Source organism: Pholis gunnellus, assembly GCF_910591455.1.
Source record: "Pholis gunnellus genome assembly, chromosome: 19".
Classification (NCBI taxonomy): domain Eukaryota; kingdom Metazoa; phylum Chordata; class Actinopteri; order Perciformes; family Pholidae; genus Pholis; species Pholis gunnellus.
This window is the reverse complement of record NC_136546.1, coordinates 5,228,753-5,253,787: the sequence shown is the minus strand read 5'-3', so window position 1 is coordinate 5,253,787 and position 25,035 is coordinate 5,228,753. Positions and strand designations below refer to the sequence as shown.

At 41.8% G+C, this 25,035-nt stretch overlaps 1 protein-coding gene across 1 annotated transcript; it reads right to left on the bottom strand.

Annotated features, from left to right (window-relative positions):
• Positions 1 to 12,435: 12,435 nt before the first annotated feature.
• Positions 12,436 to 25,035, bottom strand: LOC306711297 (tyrosine-protein kinase FRK-like). The gene is made up of 8 exons (XM_079180169.1): positions 24,639 to 25,035; positions 22,687 to 22,808; positions 20,809 to 20,972; positions 20,494 to 20,662; positions 18,748 to 18,906; positions 17,751 to 17,932; positions 16,626 to 16,791; positions 12,436 to 16,423 (listed from the first exon to the last, which is right to left on the bottom strand). Exons 1-8 carry the CDS (start codon positions 24,965 to 24,967, stop codon positions 16,221 to 16,223), a joined length of 1,494 nt encoding a protein of 497 aa, XP_079036295.1. The 5' UTR covers positions 24,968 to 25,035; the 3' UTR covers positions 12,436 to 16,220.

The window sequence follows — 25,035 nt, the reverse complement described above, 5'->3', positions numbered from 1 at the left end:
AAAAAACAAGTTGGTTTTTGGTTGACAAGATGGTAAAGAAGTTAACGTCAACTCAAGTATGCAGTTGTAATTTCACATCCAGCGTGCACTGTGAAATTTTATGAACAACCCAGAATGAAAGCGGTCGTGTAGCTTAGTTTGCCGTGAATATTGAAATAAGTCAAATTGTTTTAAACTCGGCTGGTTAATCGCAGTGAAACTAGTGTAGGTCTTTCTCTGAGTGGCTGGATGTACACTGACTGGATTTGAGACCGAGCGCCTTATGTAGTCAATTCTAGAACGAAGCAGAGTACGTCAACGATGGCACACGAATATACAAAAAACAAACTCGTGGGTCCGTGCACGAAGTATAATTCAGTTGCCATTGTTCACGTTGTATAATGAACAATGTCAGTTTAGTGGTATTACCTAATATCATTGGTCTACTTGTACATATGCAAATGTATTCTGCTACGTGTGAGTTCGTTCTTCAAAAGGCGATGCTGCCTAAATGTGGTTAACGCTTTGTCACATTGAATGACCAATGAATGAATTTGTTTTAATTACTCACAATTCAGTGAGTAGCTTCTGTTGAGGCTGAAGTTTCTGGAGGAATCGCAAGGCCGCTGCTGTGTTAACTTCTTACTACGCAGGCGCATCAAAAAGTAACTTGATCCGGTCCAAATTCAAAACAGTATTTAATTAAACGATAACAACTGTAAACTGATGACAATTACAATCTAAAATACACTATCGATAGTATGCTTCTCGAGAGCAGAGACCACGTGCAAACTCCACTCACAGGTCCGACCTAGCCGGGTTTCTGAAAAACGAAGTGCCGCGATCTCCCGCACGCTCTCTCAAACATTCCTTTTATGTTCATTGATGGTCGGAAAGCGTCCGAAACCTGTCGCAAAACACAAAGGCCGTCTTCTGGGGTCAGTGATTGGCTTCCAATCGCTCTGACCCCTCCATCGATCCGCTGGTCATCTCTGTGGCTGGGCTCCCTCTGTCGTCTCCTCTGACCTGACCTGCCCTCTGTCCTGCGGCCGCAAATAATTTAAAGAATAAAAAAACTGGACTAATATCACGAGTGGGGTTCAGCGGGTTAGCCACGCTGATGCACTCAGTGTGGCACGCGTGCAGCACCGGACATCCAAGGGCATCACAGACCTGATATTATTCAATCTCGTGCGGCTGAACGCCACTTGTCCCTCTAAGAAGCTGGACGCCGACCGCACGGGGCCGTGTAACTAGTTAGCATGCCGGAGTCTCGTTCGTTATCGGAATTAACCAGACAAATCGCTCCACCAACTAAGAACAGCCATGCACCACCACCCACAGAATCCAGAAAGAGCATCAATCTGTCAATCCTTTCCGTGTCTGGGCCGGGTGAGGTTTCCCATGTTGAGTCAAATTAAGCCGCAGGCTCCACTCCTGGTGGTGCCCTTCCATCAATTCCTTTTAAGTTTCAGCTTTGCAACCATACTCCCCCCGGAACCCAAAGACTTTGGTTTCCCGGACGCTGCCCGGCGGCTCATGGGAATAATGCTGCCAGATCGCTAGTTGGCATCATTTATGGTCGGAACTACGACGGTATCTGATAGTCTTCGAACCTCCGACTTTCATTCTTGATTAATGAAAACATTCTTGGCCTGCTTTGAACACTAATTTTTTTTCAAAGTAAATGCTTCGGATGCCGCGTGACACTCTGTTAAGAGCATCAAGGGGGCGCCGAGACGCAAACATCTCCGGCTTATTGAGTGGCGTAATAATCGCGCGACACAACGAATCTATAATGAAATTCGTTGCCAACTCTTTTAATAATCGACTTTATGGATTCGTTGGTGCAGCCCTACTGATTTCTAAATATGGTTGTTAGCTGTGTAAATGATAAGACTGTATATTGTTAGCAGAACAAATAGTATAAATGAATCGTGCAAATCAACCCATTCTGCTCTCAAAGCATATTTAAATGTAAGTATTAAAATCAATATCTCTTACTTTATATGAATGTGAAATTCACAGAATTATAATGGGAAAGAATATGTTTAGCAAATAAGCGAGATAAACGCCTTACTTTGTCTTTTTTATTGTTTTAATTATATTTAATGAGTTCCATTTGAGCCAATAATCGCTGTGTCAAGCTTTAACATTGGCAACGTTATTTCTGGAACATTTAATGTGCCCATCTTTAACTGGACTTTTACCCAGCCGGTTATTTGCAGAGGTGTTCCGTCAGCTGAACAAAGTTTAATCGGTGCAGGGTCGATGTACAATTCCTCCATAGGTCTTGCATCATTAGGCAGATGTTTTTGTACCCATTCAGCTCTAACATATAACCATAACGGTATCGTCAACAACAAGTCTTGTTCTGTGGACCTGTAGCTCCAGTAAATCTGAACTAGACCCTGATCATGCAAATAACCTTCATTTTTTCCCCCCCATCAATCAGCGTGATGGGTTCAGTGTTGGACAGTGTTGATGTCAGTACACCCCCTATAAAACATTGAAGTTTATAGTATGAAACTTTTGGTGGAAGCATATCCTGTGTGTGAGCGAGAGGATATGCTGCTATACGATGAGCGACACATTAGCCGACCATATTCTGCAGGAAAATCACAAATCAATTTTCTTAGATTTCTGAGAAAATAATGAGTTTAGTTTGTTTATTTTTATCTTATTGTTGAAACTCTGCAAAATAAATTAACATGACATAAATATCGCAGTGCAGGAAGAGGCAAAAAGCCAACTTGGCTTATTTGAAGCCTCCACCCATATAATATTGCAGAGAACATAAAATGAATATGCATCAGATATGACTACGTAAAATATTATTTTCACAAGATAAAACATCTATATTAGATATGCAAGTCTCATTACCAAAGACTGCCGGAGGCCATGTGCAGGAATGTTTTGCAGATTTGGTTTAGAAAAAGTCCTGACTTTTGGGTCCGTTCACGAAGTATAATTCATTTTCTATTGTTCACGTTGTATAATGAACAATGTCAGGTTATGGGTATTACCTAATCTCATTGGTCTACTTGCGCTCTACCTCTGAGCCACAGATGCCCCAAGGAAATAAACACAATGATGCCGGGTTCAGATGACAGTAGAAGTAAATGTGAAAAAAGAACAAATAATTGGTTGGTGATGGAGGGTGTGGATTTAGTTTTTTCCTCTTGTCCTCAATGTGAGTCGGAAGTCCTTGTGCTATTGGTGAATAACTGTGAAACTTTGGGCTGTTTGCTCTGCCGATAGCACGGCAGAAGCTAAACCAAAATGGGTGTCTCAGGAAGGAGCCAGAGACAACTGAGGATCCAAAGGGGTTTTATAAAGGGCGCACTGGCACACAGGGCCAGTGTTTTTAATTGCCTCAGGTGTTCCCACTCTGCCTGACGATCCTCTGCCACACCTGCAAGGAAAGCAGCCACACCGGCAGACAGGGTCGTCGCACATGCTCTTGGCAAATTTGCATTGTATGGATTGACCGAACAGTCATTTGGACTCTTTAGCATGACAACATTGCCAGCGGTCAGATCAGTGACGCATTGCATGTATTCATCGTAGGTCAAGTTGCATTTCTCCAGCAACTCTGACAAGTTGTTGAATGAGACATTTGGGTCATTCATCAAATCCCTCAGTTTTTTTTAACTTAGCCGTGGCCTGCTTTTGTAGCTTTCAAAGAGTTTTAGTTGTTGATTTAGACTTTTTGCTTTTGCCCTTGGCTTTTTTTTCACTTTTGCTATGGATTTTGTCATCAATGTCAAGATCTGGGGGGTTCGGTGACTATGGTTTTATCCATGGGTAGTTTAGGGAACCCAAATCTGCACAACACATTGCCTTTCTTGCATCATTTTGAATGATTCCTGCTGTGAACTTGGACCTCTGACACAATTTTTGTGGAGCTGAGGGTCTGCATTTGGGTCAGGCATCTGGCAGGTTATGTACTAATAAATCTGAACACAACAGAGTCTCCAGTTTCTCCATACTCTGGTGCATCTTTGACCCAAACCAGTAAGTGAATATGTGGGCTTTCCTCTGGCTTGAAATTCCACTCGATAGAAGTAATCCTCTACTTCACCGATGGGCTGTGCTGGTGACAGGATCAGATTTGTAATGAGTGCATCAACTCTTTTCTCAAACATGCGCATTACAGTGACTGGGTTGCTTTGGAGAATTTCACATTTTGCAATCAACTTGTTGAGCTTTTATGACCTCTATGCCATCTCATTTCAGCAGCAGAAAATGCCAGGGAAAACGTAGGCTTCCCCAATTGTCTGACCATAGCATTGAGATCTTTGAGTGTTTTTTTCCCAATAAGCTGGAGTGCCTCTCAGAGGTTGCATGAAGCGTGGAGCATCTTTGTTTCTTATCAGTCTTTCCACCTCTTGTTCATCTTGGTGGAAATCTTGCGTCCATCTTTGGTGTTTGGGTTACCTTTACGCATTTGGATTGACATGCTGTTTGTAGCCATCTGTGTTTCCGTCACAAACTACAAGAAGAACAGGTAACTCTGGTCATTTGCAAATAGAGTATCTGCCGATGCATTGAAGTACATGCTTGGGGACAGTTTAATTTGTCTGACCTCATCCAATGTGTTCTCTCCAGTTGGAAACTGCACTGGGAAGGCCATGGCTTCTAGTGTTTGTATGGAAAAAGAGCCAACAGGTTTCCTTGGGCGGGAGCAATGCTGAATATCCCGTCACCGTATGATAAAACTTCTTCAGCGATGTCAGGTGGCTGCATGCAAGCGTCCAGACCAGGTCTCAGTTCCTCCTTCTCGTTCTCTGGGTTTTTGGACTGTTCGGCCTGCTCACAATTTGTTTCTGCAGTGGGTTCCATTTCTGACAGTTTGTTCTTTTGGGTTACTGGGCTGCTTAGCATGTGTAGTAATTGCATCTGCATTGACCTGTTGTGTCTCATCTACATTACTTGGCTCATCATATGGGATACTGGTGAATGTAGCATTTTCATCAATATATGCATCTTTGTATTCTGAATGCATCTCTTTGAGTTTCGCTAGTTCTGCTAGCACATTTTTCACGTTGACTGTGTAGAAGTGCTGATACCCCTTGTACTTAATCCGTCATCTTAATTTTAACTGGTACGCTGCTGGGTCTTGGGAGACTGTTCACCGTTTCTTCTACCTCTGATGACACCCACAACAGCATAGTGTACTGCTCTTTGCTGTCCTATGGGTAAAGCAACTATTTTAGCAACCGGTAGGATTTTGGCAGTCAGCTGTCTTTTCAGCACATTTAATTTAACCAATTCTGGGGGCATGGCCGCCCAACTCCAATTTATTGAAGATATTGCAGCTTGAATCACACTGTTGATCACAGGCTGGGGCTGAACTTCAGGCTGTGGAGTTTGCTGGTGGTGATTTACAATCTCTATTTCTTTTTTATTCTGAGGGCATGCTGCCACTTGTAATGAATGTGAAATGTAGCATTTGTAGCCAGTTTGTCTCTCTTGTTCTGGGTATGTGATGCAGCCTGAATGCTGGGTCACTGATACCTGGTTTGAAGACCTTTTTGGTTTTTATTTTGCCTGTAGTCCTGGTCACACGCATACCTCTGGGATATGTTTTCTTTCTCTTTGTTCTGAAAATTTGGATCTGTGTTGTAGCTCTTCATAGAATATGTGCTTTGACTTTTTCTTGAGAATCTGCATAATGATGATTGAATGATTGCAGCTTTTGTTTGCAGTGATAAGTCTTTGGCATATTTAGTTTTCATAGCCTGCAAAATTCTGAACAGCTGGCACATTTGTTTTTTTGCATTGCTTCTCAGTCCATGAGATGTTGATTGGTCTTCAGGTTGTACATGTGGCTTTTTGCTTGTACTTGTTTCTTCTGCTCATAGCTTTTTGTTGCAGTTGTTTGTTTAGTTTGGAGACATTTTTGCCTGCTTTTCCTGTTTGATCCGTAACATCTGCCCCCAGATGTTCTGGCTGTCCTTAGCATTCATTGTTGCGGTCTTGCCCATGTGGGATAGCTGAAGAAATCTTTGGCACCTGAATATTTCCAAATCGTGACTTTTTTTTCCTGGGCTTGAGCAGTTGCTCCTGCTTGAGGCACAACCGAAGAGATCTTTGAAACTACTACCTTGCTCTCTGTGATTGGTGCAATGACACTTTTTTCAGGTGGTGGTGTAGCTGTCTGTGTGATAGACACATCTGCTATCTGTCCAGGACGTTAATTTGAATGGTTGTCGTTGCCAGTTTCTTTTGAATCTAACTCATAGCTGGTATTGTCACCCTGGTTTTGAAACAGCTTGTGTAGGTGGTCAATCATGTCACTCAGGTGAGTGAAAGTCAGCAAACCTGCTGCACTTCTTGAGTGATAATCAAACACTCCATACCGCCCTGATCCGTCACGGAACACTGCAATGCATTCGGGAGATACCATGATGAAAGCATGGCTGACATCAGTTGACACACTGAAGTTGTTGGGCAAGAGTCAACCATCCAGCAGGGACATGTTATTGAGCCTTTATGTATCCACACCTCACATAGGACGTGCACATTGTAGAGATTTGTGGCCGTTAGAACTTGCTTTGGCATTTCCTCTACGGTCAGGTTTGGAAGGTCTTCTCCAAAAGAAGCTGGGTTTTGGTTCCAACATGGAGTGAATCTCCCTCTTCAAGCACTCTGTCAAGGAAGGTTTTGTTGAACTGTGAGGGCCACACAGCTGCTCTGACGATTTCGTGAGAATTTGTCGTATCTCCCATCACCATGACAATGAGTTGCCCTCACAGACTTAATTCGTTGACGTTTGCTGCTGTCTGGCTCCTCAATCTGTGCCTCTTCATGTGCCAGGTGGAGAAGCTGATTTGTATTTGTATTATTATCATAATTGTCATTGTTAGTCTAGTAAGTATTCTTGTTTTTAAATATCACTGCTGCATTTAATAAATTCAGTCAGTCTTATACACAAAAAACAATAGTTGTCTTGAATATGTCGCTGTATTTCCTTTTTCATTTCAGCTGAAAATAGAGACTTTAATTTAATAGAGAACACTACCTGCCATAAGGATTCCAATGTATTATTTCATTGGCCAAGGAAAGTTCAATCAATATTTGTGAACATTAGCTACTCCCTCTCAAAACCAGGGAAGTTAATTCTCAAACTTCTGATGGCATAGGGCAGTGGTTCCAAACTTTTTCTCTAAAGCTCTCTTTGATGATATAGGAGCATTGTACAACAGTATTCTCATAGCTCTTTGGCCTAGTAGTGGGTAGTCTCTCTCCTCTCCAATCCAAAGCACAGCCAGTGAATTGGATGTGAACTGTAGTGTCCTTGTTGAGTCAGATGTCATGTCAATGTACTGCTCTTCCTCTGTGGTACTAAGGTCTGCAGGTGCAGTTGCTTGAAAGGGGTCTCGTATCCAGTCATATTTTGCAGAATCCTCAGGGAAGTACACACGTCTTTTATTGTGCATCCGGCTGAAAAAAACCCATCTCCTTCTCGAGCATTTTTCTCAAGTTCTCCAACTCGGTCTCTCTGTCCATCTCTTTGCCAAAGAAGCCTCTCCTCTTCTTCTCTATTGCCAGACAGATGTCCTCCAGGACCTTGTTATTGTCCTTCAGCTGTTGGACTTTAGTCTCCCAGCGCAGATCTCCATTGGTGAGGTCATCCTCCATCTTTTCGATTCTTCTGAACATCTGTTGGACGACTTTCTCCTGGCTCTGCTGTGTCTCAGCCAACAGTTCGTTCTTGGTGGTGTCTTTACTGTTGCAGACTGATTATGCGTGGTACCTTTTTTTTGAAGACTTTGGTGTCTGTTGTAGACTTTTTGGGGGGGTAGATTGTCTCTGAAGTAATCCGACTGTACTGAACACCGGTGTTGATAGGAATGAAGAAATGTCTTTTGCTCAGATACTGATAAGTACAGTCATGCAGTTACCATTTAAATTAGTCAGAAAAAGAACATTGCAAAAAACCTATATACACCAACTTAATGAAATATTGTCTTCCAGTGGACATAACTTAATCTGGGGAGGTTTACCTTCTACATGTAGTCATGTTCACCCATGCAGGCAGGCCAGAAAACCTGGGCAGCAAGCCTTCCTCGGACACTGTTCCCAGACAGGTCCCTTTCATCAGCGTTGTATGTGTCATCCTCGATGTCATCTGGGCCTTCCTCATCCTCCACCTCCTCCAGGATGTCACCTTCTGCCACACAAATGTTATGGAGGATACAGCAGGCACCGATCACCTTCAAGGCAAACAAGTCGGATCTCCAGGGAGCGTGTTTTCAAAACCCCAAAGGTGTGTTCAATAATGTTCCTTGCTCTTGCCTGTTGTAGCGGACTTCCACTTGGCCTGTGAATTAACGTTTACATAGGTGTATTTCAAAGTAAAAAAGTAACAATTTGGTGTTTGTTCGTTCTTACTTGCTACAGGCTGGCGGTATGGTGTCATTATAGTTATGGGATGCTGCGGACACGGGTAGCCTCTATCTCCCAACAGAAAGTACCCAGCAGGTTGGATACAGGGCCTGTCGGTACATGGGTGATCTTCTGAGCATAAGAGCATCGTGCACAGATCCTGGATTGCCGATGTACACGTCCAGAAATGCACCCCTGGCATCACAGATGCCCTGCAGTAGCACTGAGGGGAATAGTTTTCTGTTTATATAACATTTCTTCTGTGGCTCTGCAGGAGGAAGAATCCTTACGTGGCACCCATCGATGGCAGCACAGCGAAATGAACAAATCCGGCCTCCACCTCCTCTGGTTTAGGGAAATGAATCACTCTGTGAATGATGGTCATCATTTCCTCCACGATGTTGTAGACAGTCCTGAAAACTTTGGCTAGTGGCATGGCAAAGATGTCTGCAGTGACCCTGTAGGAGTTTCCACAGGCAAGCCATTAGACTGTCACCAGCACCTCAATTTCATTGCTCCATCCGTGTTTTATTTTTGCCGGGGCAGCATCTGGACCAGCATGCAAGAAAGTTAAGGGAGCGCAAGGAAGCGTAGCCCGAGATGAACTCAGCTTTCGACACTGCAGTGTAAAAAAAAACAAGCTCGTTCAACTTAAAATAATTAGTAACCTGGCTGCCTTAAAATGTTGAGTTAGGCAAGCTAAGAAACTTAAATTGTTTGCACTTCAATCCGAGTTCATTCAGCTAAGAATAAATAGTTAGGCTGACAAGGGGGAAGCTAAAAAATACTTTAAAAATAGTCCCATCAACTTTAAACTTTAAGTTTGACCAACAAGTTTTTTGGTACTACCAACAAGACATTTTAGGTTGTACAAGCCTAAATCCTAGTTGAGACAACAAAGAATGACAAGTATAACCAACAAACTATTACCGTTATCCTGAGCTGTAGAAACATGAAAATAATAGTTGTTTGAACTAATCTTCTTATTGGATCAATTTATAAATTTTAGTAGGGCAAATATAGTAATATAAGCTGACCTCACTCAGCATCTTGTTAAATGAACTTATCCTTTTAAGGCAGCCAGGTTACTTTTTAAAGGTATAGTTCATCTTAGTTTCAATGTTAAGTTCATTCAACAAAATTAAACTGGTTAATTTCCCCAGTCAACTTAACCCTCTTTTTTCTAACAGTACACATAAAAACAATTCAGACATTAAAGATCATTCAGATTGCCATTTTATTGCATTCCAATGTTTTTTTGATATGAATAAAAAAACAAGTTTATATATATATATATATATATACACACACACACACACACTGCATGCCAGATGAATAAAACAACCTGAATAGTGTATAGATTTTTGATTTTGACAGCAAACACAACAGTCATAGACCAACTGAGTTGAAAATGCAACACAATTGTAATGTTTTTAATAGAGGTATTAAATCTTGGTTAAAAGAGAAACAACATTGTTCTCACACCTAACACCCCTATAAACACACTTGTACTTTGTGTATGTATCTGTGGATATATGTCCTTTCTTTCTTCCTATTTTCTATTTTAAACTTCTTATTTTTTTATATTTTAACTTCTTTTTAAAAAGAAAAAAAAGCCTCCTGTGGACAGGTGTTGTAAATTAGCATTTCGCTACAAACACTTAACACAGTGCATCTGGGCGTTGTGCATAAATGTATGTTACAATTCTAATGCTACTGTGATGTCCATGTCAAATAAAATAAACATAAACAGACCTATTAACTTTTAACATGAACAATAATACAAACTGTAGGCAAAATACATTTAGTATTGTGTTTTTAACAAATAACCAGAAATTCTGGCACATACTAAAACATTACCGAACGTATAGTGCTCTAATTGAATTGCGCAACAATAACTTAATTAGCATAGTTGCTCTTGACTTTGCGCTTGTCTGAACTATAGGAACTGAAACAGGCCTTTGATTTTTTTGTTTTCTTAATCAGGCCTTGTGTTGAGTGCTTTAACCATGTGATGTGTATGTGGGCATGGTGTTGTTTATGATGTGTGAGATTGAGTGTGTTTTAGTGTATGACATACAAGTCTAGCAGACCATCTACCACGTTGATAGCTGCCATTAACTTTGCCAACTTGCCACTTCTCTTAGGCTTGAAGCATCCTGTTTCGGAGCATTAACTTTGGCAGAACAATTGCCACTGCCCATCAAAACCTTTTGTATAACTTTGAAGGTATACCTCAGTCCTTTGAGATAGTCAATGTTCAGGCTGTAAAGGAGTCCCATCAGTGTAGCAAAGGCTCTGGCAACATCCTTTTGCTCGTGCAAAATGATGTACTCCTCCAGCACAATAGCGACATCTACAATCTTCGTTGCCAGCAACTGTTTTGTACTTCCATCGTCCTCTGTAAAGATGAGAAGGCCAATTTCCACTCCTTTGGCTGCTTCCACTTCTGAACTGGTAGTCTGAAAATCACAATGAAATATTTAGTAGCTAACCATGTACCATCACTAAACCAAACCTCATTTACTACTTTTGTTTTGGGAAAAACAAGACAACAAAGGCAGCATTATGAGACATTCTGCATAACACCAAATTACATGGTGCCACTTAACCTTAATAACAGTAAAGTCCTAATTTGAGACAGCGAGATATTAGTTACTAGGATATAGATATGTCTATGTCATTTATTGTAAGTCTAGTAGTAGGTGGTATTCCTGTTCCCATTTTTGTTTTGACAAATTCCATAAAAATAACTACATTTAAGTATTTGTGTAGCTTAGGCCTAGCTTATTCTACTAGGTATTGTTTATTAATTTTTCTGGATGACATTGTCCGTCTTTGCAGTGACCATGGCCAGAGATGTTTTTTCTTTTCTCCTCTTACTAATAATAGTTCTCCTATTCAACTCTTAATTTAACAAGCATTTTGATGAATACAAGCAGGGTAAAATGTTGTTCTTACCTTGGCAACTCGTCATCCAAAATGGAGTCTTCTGCATGTCACTGTAATAAATGGGCTGCCGTTGTTTACTGTGTGGGGTTGCCTACATGCTTTTGCAGGGGCCACACATACAGTTGAGTCAGCTGGAAAATCTGTGTTGCCTACACTGTAGTGATTAGTTGGGCACAGTTGAACTTTATATTTCAAGTACACCCAGCACTATAGTTGAACTGACTCAGGGAAATGAGCTGAATACACTAAAACCTCAAATCCTTTTTTACAGTGTGCCGACTGGCAATTCCATAGTCCCCCCCCCCCCCCCCCCTGCCACCACTACTTGCTCTCCATGAGCCAAGAGAGTAGGATAGATGAGGTTAGTGGATTCACGGCACCTGGGAGTGACCACGTGACCACCGAGCAGAGGAGCGGACAGAAATCGGATGCAAACACATGGTAGAGAAATAGAAACTCCCTTAGTACACGCTCGAGAAGTCTAAGCTTGACGAAGTCGGGCTTAAAAAAGTCGCCCTGTTGCCTTTGTGCGCCCTAGCCTTCCTTTGCCTGACGCTTCCAACCACCAGCAGTGGTTAAGGACAGCAATCTACTGATTGCTCATTGTCTGCCAGGAGTGCAAGCTCCTCCCCCTGCAATTAGCAGAGCTATTCAGCAGCAGAGACTAAATCACACCTCCTCAGACAGGCAGAAACTCAGTCCAATCACAACTGAGGCAGGCCTAAGTACAGCTATAAAGACAACTTAGTTAAAGCAAGAATAAAATCAGATTCTGGGTGAGTCAGAAGTTCAGTTGTTGCTCCAGAAGATGAATAGTCGTACCCGGTCGATACCCAGCTGAAGGGCTAGGTCCTCATGGGTCCTGATGCTGTCATCAGCGCCAGAGTCAATGAAAGTAGCGAGGGTGTGGGGTGTGGGATCCTCCGAGGCAAACGTGTAGGGCAGTTTCCTTCTGGAGGGCCAGTTCACCAACCGCTGTTTGCTCCTGATGATCTTTCAAGGGATCCTGTTTGTGATGCCAAATTTATGGTGAAAAAACTATATAAAAGTACCATGTGAGTTCTATAATACTGAAATAAGGAGCATTGAGAAAAGAAAGTTTGTCTTTAAAGTATTTATTCTCTGCGCAGAGAAGGTTCAATCACACAGAGTGCCTGTGTGCAGTCTGTGGGATGAAGAGCCCCGTGTATAGTCCGTGTACATCTTATAAAGGCTCAGTGCATAGGAAAAAGGGGGGTGTAGGATGAGTCCCCACTAAGACGTCGATTTCTGCTTCTAACCTAAACATTCTGTGATGTACAATCTACAAGTTAAACATTCTGTTACTTCCTTTTATGGAAGCTATAGCAGACATCCCATATGTTCTTGTGAAACATTAAAGCACACACGCATAAACAATGTATATGGTTTTGTTATTGAGTAAGGAACATAAGTTAAGTCAGTCGAAAAATATTTAGCACAGGGGAATTTTCTATCCCAACTTTCAGACACAGCCTGCCTGAAAGTGCATTCAGTTGTCAAACAAAGCCAAACCTAGGAGTGCTGCCAGAGATGGGCAAAGATACATCAAAATGTATTTTGATACAAAATACAAAATACCCCCAAATAAATGTATTACAACAAAATACAAAATACTGGTGCCAGAAAATGTAACAAAATACATGTATTTTGTATTTAAAATATAGGAAATACTTTTTTCTGGATTTTCTGTTTTCTCACAATTTGGTATAGCAGAGCATTCAGGTTTGGGCTATAATGTACACAAAGCTCTGGTGAACCCCACAAAAAGGAAGAACAGTCACAGAATGTCAGTGTAACTAAGCAAAGCTATTAAAAGACAACAACTTGATTGATTATGTATATATATTTTTTTTGTTAATGGGACTTAACACTTAACAGCCCATAAACTTTGGCTTTGTATCAACAGTGTTAGGTGTCTCATACAGGTTCACAATAATTCTTCCATTTTGGTTCTTGAGACCCAACCACTGAGTAGCCAATTTAGTTGCCTTTAAGAACAACTAAACTTTCAAATATTTCTGGTGTTAACCGCCTCCTGTGTGGATGGAATATCATTCCTGCAAACGAGAACAGTCTCTCAACCGGAGCTGAAGAGGGGAGGGTTGTGTTAAATCGAACAAAAAGGAGCTTAATAAGTGGGTACTGCTGAAGAGAAAGCAGGTCTTTTCTGGTGTCCTCCAGAAAACGAAGGGTCTCTAACTCAGCTTTGCTGTGGCTTGTGATCTCCTGTCTTTCCTGGACTTGAGTTTCTTCAGCTGAGAAAACAAAGAAGTCATCTTCCTCATCATCTTGGAGGTTGGAGGAAGCCGTTTCACTCTCTGCCACCAGGCCAAGATCTTCGGCTGAGTGGAGCATAAGCTGGTGGATTCGCCTCCTTTCTCCTGACAATCGTGGTGGTAGCCAGCGCATTTTGAAGAATTGGTGAGTGACTGTTGCCAAGATGGCTTCATTCACATCCGTCTTCAACTCCAGATAACTACTGAACCTTTTCTCAAAACCTACCAAGATGGCTTGTAAAAGGGGAGAAGTGTGCCTTAGGTTGGAAGCTTGTAGGTCATGGAGTTTGGATTGCACAGCAAAAAGGGTAGGGATAAGTTCACCATAGTAGCAGGATATCTGACCCTGTAGCCGATCTATGGCTACTGCAATAGGTCTCAGGATTTTGCAGTACTTTGCCAGGTAGTCAAGCTCCACCTCTTTGAATGGAGGGAGCTGAAGTTTTTCCATCATTTCAGGTAGTTTGTCTCTTAAAGTGGTCAGCTGATTCAAACTGTCATACATAGAATTCCAACGTGTTGGGCATGGTGTTTTCAACTGTTCTTTTGTCACTTCTGACAGGAGCTCTGCCGTCTTGGGTCTTTTTGATGCATTCCACAAAGCTGAGCACTTTCCCATGGCTGTGTGGTTCAGACGGGAGAGTGTGGGAGAGTCCTTCATCGCCTGCTTCGCATCAGTGGTACACACTAAGCTCAGTGTATGAGTGGCACATCTCACATGAGGTGGTAGGATGATTGCACCTTCAGACACTTCTTCTTCTGAAGCATTGATGGTTACAAAGGATAGTCCATCCTCTTCTGTGTCATCATTCTCGTCTTCATTTGCAACAACAGATATGTTGAACCCCTTAAAGGCCTTTACAAAATTTGACCCATTGTCAGTCATTGTTGCAATGATGTTCTCATTTGACAGGCCAAATTCTGAGTGGATTTCCTCCAATATCTCAGCAATGCGGTTGTAGTTGTGTGGACTTGGGAAATGTCTGCATGCGAGAACGACTGATTCACGTTCAGTTGAATCTGGCTTGATCCAGTGAGCTGTTACGCCCATGAAGCTAGTCTTTCTAGTGGACCAGATGTCAGCAGTTGTGCAAACATATTGCACCGTCTTCAGTTTCTCTTTCAGATCACTTTTTTTGGCATTGAAATCTGCTTCCATTTTCCTTCGCAGTGTACGTCTGGAAATCACTGTCAGATTGGGGTTTAATCCATGAATCAGTTCAACAAATTCGGTTTGTTTAACTGTAGACAAGGGATGCATTCCCTTCACTATGTACGAAGTAATGAGAGAATCAAGTTTACCCTGCGTTACTTTGTGTTCAAAAAGGCGGGTCTGCTTATAGGGGGTGTTTGTCTTTTTGCCACTATAACTAGGCCTATACTTTGTCTTGTGCCTTTCAAATTCATCAAGACTGTCAGGGTGAAGTCTCTTCAGGTGAGTTTTGAAATTTGATGTCGCTAAAAGAGTTCCAGATATTACTGCTTTCTTTTTGGTGCAGAGTCTACACTCTGCCTGGACCTTCCCATCTGATGTTTGAGAGACAATACTGAAGAACTTCCCATCCAAGATTGCAGACACAGGCTTGGTTCCATCTGTGGTTCCATCTGTGCTTGTTGACGGTACTTCTTGAACATCATCTTGCTGAGACATGTCCACCTAGCCAACTGTAGAATGTATGAAATAATAAAACTAAGAATACTTTCATAATATGCCTTTTAAATAAAATAAATTGGATATTTAATGTTTTTTTGAACAAATGGACATCTACTGTCATAGCCTGGCTAACTGTGAACTATATTACCTGCCAGTAATTTATATGGCATTATGACATTCACATTGAGAAGATACAGCATAACTTGTAATACAGTGCAAGATTAGATGGTCAGACGTCTCTCGATAAGGTTATCATGAACATACAAGCTCTCAATCTCCCTCTTCCTATAGCTAGCTACTCGACTGATACATTAACTTGCTAAACACTGGCTATGCACTAGCCTAGACAGCATGCTAACGCTAGCATGCTAGCGTTATTAGCATGTTAGCATCGATCGCTAGCTTGATATTATAACCATCACCATGTGTATACAATAGGCTATGTAGCCAGACCCAGACATAAATTGCTAGTGCAAGCTAGTTGACATCTGTCACACTCAGATAAAATATTTACCTTGACAGACAATCCGTTGAACCTCAACTGAAGATCTGAAGACTGAACTCGTGAACTGTTTTTTGATTGGTGGAGAAAGTATTTTGAGTATTTTAAATACAAAATTACTCCACTCTAAAGTATTTTGTTACAAATTACATTAGATTTTGTATCGGCCCTATCAAATACAAATTACAAAATACTCAAAAGTAATTGAAATACGTATTTCAAATACAAGTAATAGAAATACTGCCCATCTCTGAGTGCTGCTGCAGTAAAAGCTTCCTCACTGCATGTCGGATACAGCCACACCATTCTATCAAGCTCAAACATTTTAGATCCTTAATTTCACTGCAAAGGAGTGGAATTACAGTTCAATCTGTTGTGTCATCAAAACGACGTATGTTCATGTTTGGATTCAGGTGATTTTTGATTTAGAATCGCCAGTGTGCTAGTAACGGACGTAGTCGTCGTACGAGGTCACGTCCAGGTCGAACTCCAGCTTCCACTGCAGGGTCTTGAATGTGGGCCGATTTTGTTCGTTCGCCTTCCAGCAGTCCATCATAATGTCATGCATGACTTTGGGACAGTTGGGCGGGCTTGGCATCCTGTAGCCCGTGGGGACCCTCTGGATAACTTGGTAGTTGGTCATGGCTGGGGGGGGGAGAGAATCACAGGACATTACAGCTTCTCTTGCAGGAGACAATTGTTTGACATTAAAATGTTTGAGCTACTTAATACCACAGGAAAAAAAACTGCGCTTTGACTTTCCAGAAAATTCAGAATACGTCTCTGCCATTTTTTTAAATCTCTATGTTCAGAGAATAATTTATCACTAGGTTGACCAAAGTCTCACCTGGGTAAGGCATCTGTCCAAACGTCATGATCTCGTACAGCAGAATTCCAAAGGACCAAATGTCCGATTTGATGCTGAACATGTTGTCTAGGATGGCCTCTGGCGCGGTCCATTTCACAGGGAATTTACTTCCTTCTTTGGCTTCGTACACATTTTCATTCTCTTTCTAGAAACAAAAAAAACTATCAGTGAGTCAGCTTTAGTGTAGAGATCCGGCGACAACCTCCGGATGTGAAAAGTGAAGCCAATGCAGAGGTGCCTTAATTAAGGCCTTTACAAGCTGGGGGAATTTTTTTACATGCAATCCATTTGCGGCACAACATATTTTTTCAAACTGTATTATGTCAAACTTAGTCATGAATACGTTCACACAGTACGCAAGTATTACATAGTAAAAAATTCAAGTCTTCTTCAATACAGCATTATCATTTCATATATTATGTTTTTTCTTTTGGGTAAAACGATAAAGCAGGGGATGCTTTAGGGCGGGTCTACCTTGTGACTACCACGGCGTTGTCCAGTCTGGGAGTTGTCCGTGTTTTTGTCTTACAACCTAAACCCTTTTACACTGTTTTCAGTTCATGAAAGCCATTTGTAACATTTTGGTCGCCTACAAATGTCTCATTCAGCGTTCGGTTGTACTCAACTCCATCCTCTCGTGTCACTTCTGGTTCTGAAAAAACAAGATGGCAACCGTAGTCCACAAACCGATGGCTGATGTCATGGTAACAACGTCCACTTCTTATATTCGGTCCATGACGTAAACCCTTACTGTCGCAACATGACCGCACAAAAGTGTATTTTGAAAGGGTGTTTGATAGATAACCGTTGTCAACATGTGACAATACCTAAACTAAACAGTTAGACTTGGGTTGTGGAGTATATATTAGGTTGTATGATAAATGCCAATAAATGAGGGAAATGTCTGTAATTAATGGGGAATGCAGGCTTGCTTACACAGTTCCAACAACTACCAAGAATCCTTGTACAATAAGTTGATCAAAAAGTTAATTTACTTAAGTATTTTTTAGTGTAGTGTAACATTTGTATTTGCTGTGATTAGTGAGAATTACTATAACATTTGCTACATGCATTATACAACAGCACTTTGAATGTTAAACCCACCATGAAGACCCTGGCAAGGCCAAAGTCAGCCACTTTGCAGGTGTTGTTCTCACCCACCAGGACGTTCCTGGCTGCCAGGTCTCTGTGGATGTAGTTCTGCAACTCCAGGAAAGCCATGGCCGATGCCACCTGGGCAGCCATCTCAATCTGGTCAGAGATACCCAGCGTGGTGCCCTTATCCTCTGTAATCAAGCAGAGAGACACATAATCAGTCGCAGTCCTACCGTGTTTAAGGTAACGTAGGTAGCAGAGAAAGAACACAGGAGCCCAAAGTGTCAGGGGCCCCCCTGGCTTTCATCTACAAAATATAATTCAACAAGATACGTACAAACCAGGCAGATTTTAAAAACAAAAGAGACACAAAGACTACAAAGAGACACTATAAAAAAGGGCAAAACAACCATAAAGAGACACAAAATGATCATGAAGAGATACTGTACAACTACAAAGAGACAGAACAACAACAAAAAGAGACTAAACAACTATAAAGTCTGTCTCTTGCTCCTATGTAGTAGACATGGTAGGGCCAAAACTCAATGTGACAACTTTAACTCGTAGTTTTTTACTTACCTTTTGGCAACGTGCCACCATTAAAATGCATGTGGAATTAGCTATTAGCAGTTGCTGTTTGCAGTGTACCCATGGATGTACACACAACTATAACTGCATTACTTTGATACTGAAGACTCAGACAAACGTTTAAGATGCACTCAGTGGGAGGACCTGGTTTTTGGAACGGAATTTGTACACAGGGTAACTAATTTATAGACCACTGGGCTACTCTCTGGCCGAGACTAAATAAAATCAATGAAGTGAAGTATGTGCAGCTGAGATCAAAGTTTTGATTTATAAACTGTAGGATCTAGAATGGTTTTGTTGCTGTGGGATAAATCTCTACCGCGGCCTGACCCTTGCACATTAGCGTTGGACTCTGACCCTGCCATAAAGAAGCAGGAGCTCATCATCACGTGGGAAAGGTGGTGACAGCTCGTCTTACTTTTGAGGTACTCCAGCAGGCTGCCGTTGTTCATCAGCTCTGTGACGATGTAGATAGGCTCCTCCAGGGTGCACACAGCGTACAGCTGGATCAGCTTGGGATGCCACAGCCTCTTCATGATCTGAGCCTCTCTCATGAAGTCCTCCGCGTGCATTGTACCTGCGAGAGGTGTTCAGTGATGGTATATTAGGAGTTTTTGGTGACATCTTTGATGAGTGTGTGGTGTAGTGTTTTGCACACTCACTCTTACAACCAATACATTTCTACTCCACTGTCAACTTGACTTAATTTTACATTCTGACAAAGTTAGCCCATAATAAATACAACTAGCTACATGAATATGTTAAATACCCAGCAATACGGCCTGGGCTGCCATCAGCGTTGACCGGCGGAGCAGTGAGGCGAAGTTCTGCTCCTGGCCAGACGAGGATCTGCTGCCACCAGGTGCAGAGCGCTCCACCTCCTGCCGGAGGTCAATATGGGTCCGTCGGCGGCAGGCTGATCTCTGCCCTAGGCCCCTCAGCGACCAGCCTACCGTGGACAGACCCAGATCCTCCTTTGCTGCCGCCTTCCACCTGAGAGCAGCGCGCCAGGCAGCAGCTTCTCCTCGCTGGTCCACCCGGTTCCCGCTGGGAGTCAACACAACGATGCCACACTACTGGAGGCCCAGGCCATATTGCAGGGCCCGCTGGAGGGAAAAGAGGCCCTGGAGAACCAGGACCAGGACTGCACGAGGAAGGGTATCAGACCTTGTTACAGTAAAATGAAGAGGTTTTCTAAAGGGACTCTGGCGCTCGGAAATACTACTGCTTTTGTCCACAGGGACCGCCAAACGTACCTCTAAATTATAATAAAGACTAGGGGTGTAACAATACACGTATTTGTATTGAACCGTTCGGTACGAGGCTCATGGTCCGGTACGCATTACAAACCAAACAATACATTTGAATAATACTATTGCATTTGGAAAATGCAGAAGCTTAAATTGTGGGAAATAAAATGTTCTCTCGGTGGAGCCACTGCGCTTAACAAGGCAACCCACCCAACATAACAGACAACGTGCTGTCTGACACTCCCACCACGGAAGAAAAACATTCTACTCTGGTGAGGCACGCTTGTTCTGAGAGGCACGCTATGCTAAACTAGCTTACTAGGAAAACTAACAGCAGTACACACACTATAAACTATCCCCGAAGCATTAAAGTAGTGTTTCCCTACTGATTCAAACAGGGCTAAAGGTATATTTATAGCCGCGGTATGAGACCCTACTCTGGAGTGGAAAGCGCAGGCTGTACGAACATGCCTAATGTTATTGAGCCCCGTGACAATACTTCTTCACAAGCCCATTTTGCCAGACCATAATTCCTACTTTGTAAAAGAAAACAAAAGCCCAAACAGACGTCACAAAGCTAGCTGACTGTAACGTCACATTACCTCACTACTGAATGGGAGATGGAGAGCCATGTTCTTCAGACACGCCCCCTTGAGAGTCTCACCAGCGAGGATTTGGTATTTCCGCTTTCTTGCTGTATTGAAAACGTACCAAACAGTGGCACCACTGTGATGTATTGAACCGAACCGAGAATTTTGTGAACCGTTACACCCCGAGTAATGACATAACTTTCTAAATTCACCGATCACGCACTGAACTATTGACATGACCAAATCATCTTGTACTTTACTCATTCCTAAATAGTAGAATCCTGTTCAACACCTCCGGTGAGAGGAAAGGAGGCAGTAGCGTACCAGGTTTGAGGGTCTTCACTGCGACTGCTGTGGTGTCGTTCCACCGGCCCTCGAACACTTCTCCGAACTGACCGGCTCCGAGCTTCCTCAGCAGCTTGATGGACTTGCGGTCAATCTCCCATTGGTCCACTGTGTTGTAGGACAGGCCGTAAGTCTGCGGAGCCTCCATCTACACGGACGGGAGGAGTTGTTGTTTACTGAGATGACAAGGTGACTTTATACTGTATTTAAAAAAAAGTGTACTAAAGGAACAGAAACAACAAAAATAGAATTTAGAGAATCAACAGGATGTGTGAAGTTCATAGCGTGTCTGACCTTTTTGCACGGTTCAACAAGACGCACACAGAGGCCATTGGCCCGCTTGGAGTAATGTTCCACCAATTCCACCAGTGTTTCAAAGGAGTTGGTCCTCGACACAAAGTAGTGACCGTTCTCCAGTTTCTTCAGCTTGTAATGCTTCACATTCACACCGTCCAGCACTGAAAGACAAGTCAACATGAGGGATGTACTCAAGAGTCAAGAACTGCATAACTAAGTTTTCCTCATGGCACAGGTGTTGAGGGAAAGTTTTTAATTAAAGCAAGTCAACGCGCGTTTGTCACGGTCTTGCTTACACAACCAGCATGAGACATTCTAACGAGCTACAGAGTACAAAGAAGTTTCCATTTAAATTCATTTCTAAAATATTGATGTTGTGAGGAAAAAATAGGAAGTGCTGCACTGGGTCAAAAAAACGTGGTTTTGGAAAAGTAAAGAATCAAGTGCTCTTTAAGTAGTCGATTAACAATGAAAAGGATAAATAGATCAAATTAAAAATATAAAATACAACTTTGAATGGAAGTCTATGGTATTGGTTGGTGGTCTGAAAATCATTCGAGGCCCTCTGATTGCAAGTTAAAAATCCTTTCTTGATACATGGATAAACATATATTTGTATTATTTCTTTGACTTGCTATTGTCAATATAGCATGTTGTCATGATAGAAGCTTCTATTAACTACATTAACTGTGGTTTAATTCAGTGTTAATTGGTAAGGGGTGCTAATACAAACAAGTAAAAGCAGTAACAAAAAACAATCAATGAGCTAAAATAAGCTTCAAAAAACAAACTGTAGAGCTGAAGAGAACTGCATTAGTATTGCTGCTCACTGAACATTCTAAAATACTATTATGAGGCACTGAAACGTAATATATCAGAAGGACATGGTCCCTGTAAATGTGCTTCAGTATGAAGCCACATACTGTATTTGAAAAATAGAATATTGTCCATAATCATTCATGGAATCAACTTCATATTGCAACCATTTTAGGAAGTTTTTGGAAGAAATAAGCCTAAAATCTGTTTTAATGCTCAATACTTATTTTTTTTTTTTTTTAAATGCTGAACTTATGTGCTGTAACAGAATGACAACTATTACACGTGACAACTTTTTTTTTTTTTACTAGTTCCTTGATCACCTGTGCTCCTATCAGGAGTTACTGGTGTGTTAATCACATATACAATCACATATGCTGTTGGATCGTGGCCAATATTAGAGAAGTAATAACGCACACAAAAAGCAAATATCGCCGTCATTTGGGTCCTTTGATTCTATTTAATTTAAAATCAGTAAAACTAGCACGGGGTAAATGTTTTTGATTCACACACAAAGTGACTTAACCTCGGGTTACATGGCTCATCAACTGCCTTTAATGAATGAACATGGAAGGAATTTGCTTCCAATGAAAAAAAAAAAAAAGGCCAAAGTGAGAAGACACATGGACTCATTCATTATTTGAGTCAATTGAGGACAAGAGTGGGTCACTGAACAATGCTGGGGCTGTTTGGAAACGTGTGGACACAGTACACACACTGCAGAATGCTACCTGGCCAACTAGCATGACTTCATCTGAGAAAGTAATGTTGATCAAGCAGAATAATACACTAGTGCAATTTAAGTTTGTTGGCAGTCTGACTGCTTTAAGTAAGATTTGAAGACATCGCTGCACCAAACACTTTGTTAAGTCATTGTTGGTAATAATTATCATGATACATTAACCGCAATGTTCCATTTGTACATACGCGTATTACCATAAGATACTCTTCATATTGGCATATTGAAGCAAATTTGTGATATTGGGAGATACAAATAAAATTGAATTGTGAGGAGTTCTTCTTTAAAGGTTTCACTGTAACATGTGTATCTTAGCTTACCCGAGAGGGACAACGCCCCTTTCTCACTTTCAGAGTTTCTGATGAGGAAGGCGCCATGCTGATTCCCTCCTGCCAACAGCATCTTATCAGCCTCCAGCCTCTTTGTGTCGGGAAAATACCATCTGCGAAAACATAATGGCTTTCTGAATATAAATAATAATTTCTCAATAAAACTCAACCGTCTGGGGGCCCAAAGAATCACTGGTAATTTGGATTGATTTTAAATTGGCTTAACCATTCTGTTGTTGTTACTGTAACAAAACATATATAACAATCAATAATGTCCTTTTTGTCGTTCTTTTGTTAACAAAGCCCCAAACCGACAATATAGATCCACCAACAAGTATTGTGTGTATCAAAGCCTGATATATCTTCTTCCTCTCTGCCATAGTGCTCCATTGTTGTCCAAAACTATTAAAAGCACATCAGTGAGCATCAACTCATCAATGTTCTTTCATAATCATGACAATGAATAAGATATAGAATGAGACCAGCCTTATCCCCAAAGACCTTCATTATTTTAGTCTGAATATCTTTTAATCCTAAAGAATTTCCTGACCACAAACTAACTTCAACATGTATAAGGAGGCGGTCTCTGGGGGCCCTACAATATATGTTTTACCCCAGGCCTCCTGAGCAGGTTAATCCGGCCCTGATTAAACTCCAGAATAGCTGCAGACGCCTATGACATTTAACCAGAATATCAAAACTGAATATTTCACATTACACACACTGAAATCAATTGTTGTCCATCCAGTCTCCAGTTTGTGATTTAGTGAAACTGTGACACAATGTTGTCTGGACTGATGCAGGCAATCAGAACTATTTTTAACCCTGTGAACCAAATGGGAAAAGCCAGCGTACAGCTGAGAGGAAACCGGTTCCACTGAGGAGTAGGCCTTTCTTTGTGACGTTGCTTTTCCCAACAATTAGACTACGCCCAGCGATAAAGGTTTTATTTGTGAAAACAATGTGTGGAGAGGTTACCACATATTGTAGCATCAGGCATGTTGAGGCGATTACCTGCAGCCACAGGTTTCCTGCAAAACCAGTTTCTGTGACTTTCCAGAATGTCAGAGTCGTTAAACAGATCAGAGAGCAGTCTTCAAACCATGTAATAAGTCGGCATTTTTGCACTTTCGGTTCCCTTTTGTCAAAGTCAATGTTTTTTTTGAATGGGTTTTTGGTTAGATGCTTCAAATAAGGTCTGAGATTAACACAAGCATAAGAGATTTTAATCACTTAATAGCCTACTTGTGAATTTTGAAGCTTTTATGTGTCTTCAAAAGTGATTGCTGACAAGTGGCTAAATTAAACTACAAAACGTCATCATGCCGAACACTAGTCCGACTTTAATTTAGTGGTGGTGACGTGAAGCCTAGCGTTAGCTTTTAACTTCTGGCAATTGTATTTACGTTTTTAAAAGTCAGAAAATAACACCATAGCATGACAGGACACTTACATGCTGCGGTGCTTTTGAAAACTTTTTCAACCCGATCTAAAACTCAACGAACACGTTCGCAGGAGGACCTCTTACTGGAACTGAACCGCACCGATGTTCTGAAATGCATAGTATTATTCAAACGTATTGTTCGGTTCGTAATGCGTACCGAACCGTGAGCCTCGTACCGAAACGTGAGCATCGTACCGAACAGTTCAATACGAATACGTGTATTGTTACACCCCTAATAACCCAAAGCTGTGGCATCATAATGAGGTTATTAGGAGGTGGTTCAACTATAGTAGGACAGCACTGGAGGCCCAGGTGTAAATAAACGGCCAGCCACTGGAATTAATAACTTCTCAGTCTACATTTCCTGCTCACAGACAATCATTAACTGGTTTAACCCAAGACTTCAAACTGAAAAAAATGAATCAGCACTAAAGACAGAAATGGTGGAATGGTGTTTTCTATCTACATGAATTTGCTAATGACATGATGGGCTACTTACGGCTCTGCGTTGATACTCTCCATGGGCGCCACATAGTTAGCCGGGATGTATCCCTGTTTGGACGCAGAGACCCCGGTCAGGGCTTTCGCAAACCACCAGTCGCCATGACTTTTATCGAGAGCCTCTAAAGTGTCCCCCACATTAAAGCTCAGGTCCTCCTCTGTGCGTGCGGCGTAATTGTACTGGGCGATGTAATAAACCCCGGCTTTTTGACAAAAGCCTAACTCTGTTGTTTTATGAGCGCTGAGGTTTACATTGTCATCTCCCCCATGGATCTCGCTTCCAGGCTGGTTCGGCTTCTTAAACCACGAGGAAAGCCTCTTATCCATGGTACGGCCGTCAATCACTGCGAGTCATTCTGTGTTCGGGAGTAAGCGGAACAGTTTCCGCCTCCTCG

What these genes read in the sequence shown, in the direction of transcription:
- LOC306711297 (XM_079180169.1), bottom strand. Translation starts at nt 24,967, where the DNA reads ATGGATAAGAGGCTTTCCTCGTGGTTTAAGAAGCCGAACCAGCCTGGA. An exon ending in GAGAGTATCAACGCAGAGCC is followed by an intron (nt 22,809 to 24,638) that starts GTAAGTAGCCCA and finishes ATGTTTTCGCAG; the next exon opens with ATGGTATTTTCCCGACACAA. An exon ending in CCTGCTGGAGTACCTCAAAA is followed by an intron (nt 17,933 to 18,747) that starts GTAAGACGAGCT and finishes GCTTGATTACAG; the next exon opens with AGGATAAGGGCACCACGCTG.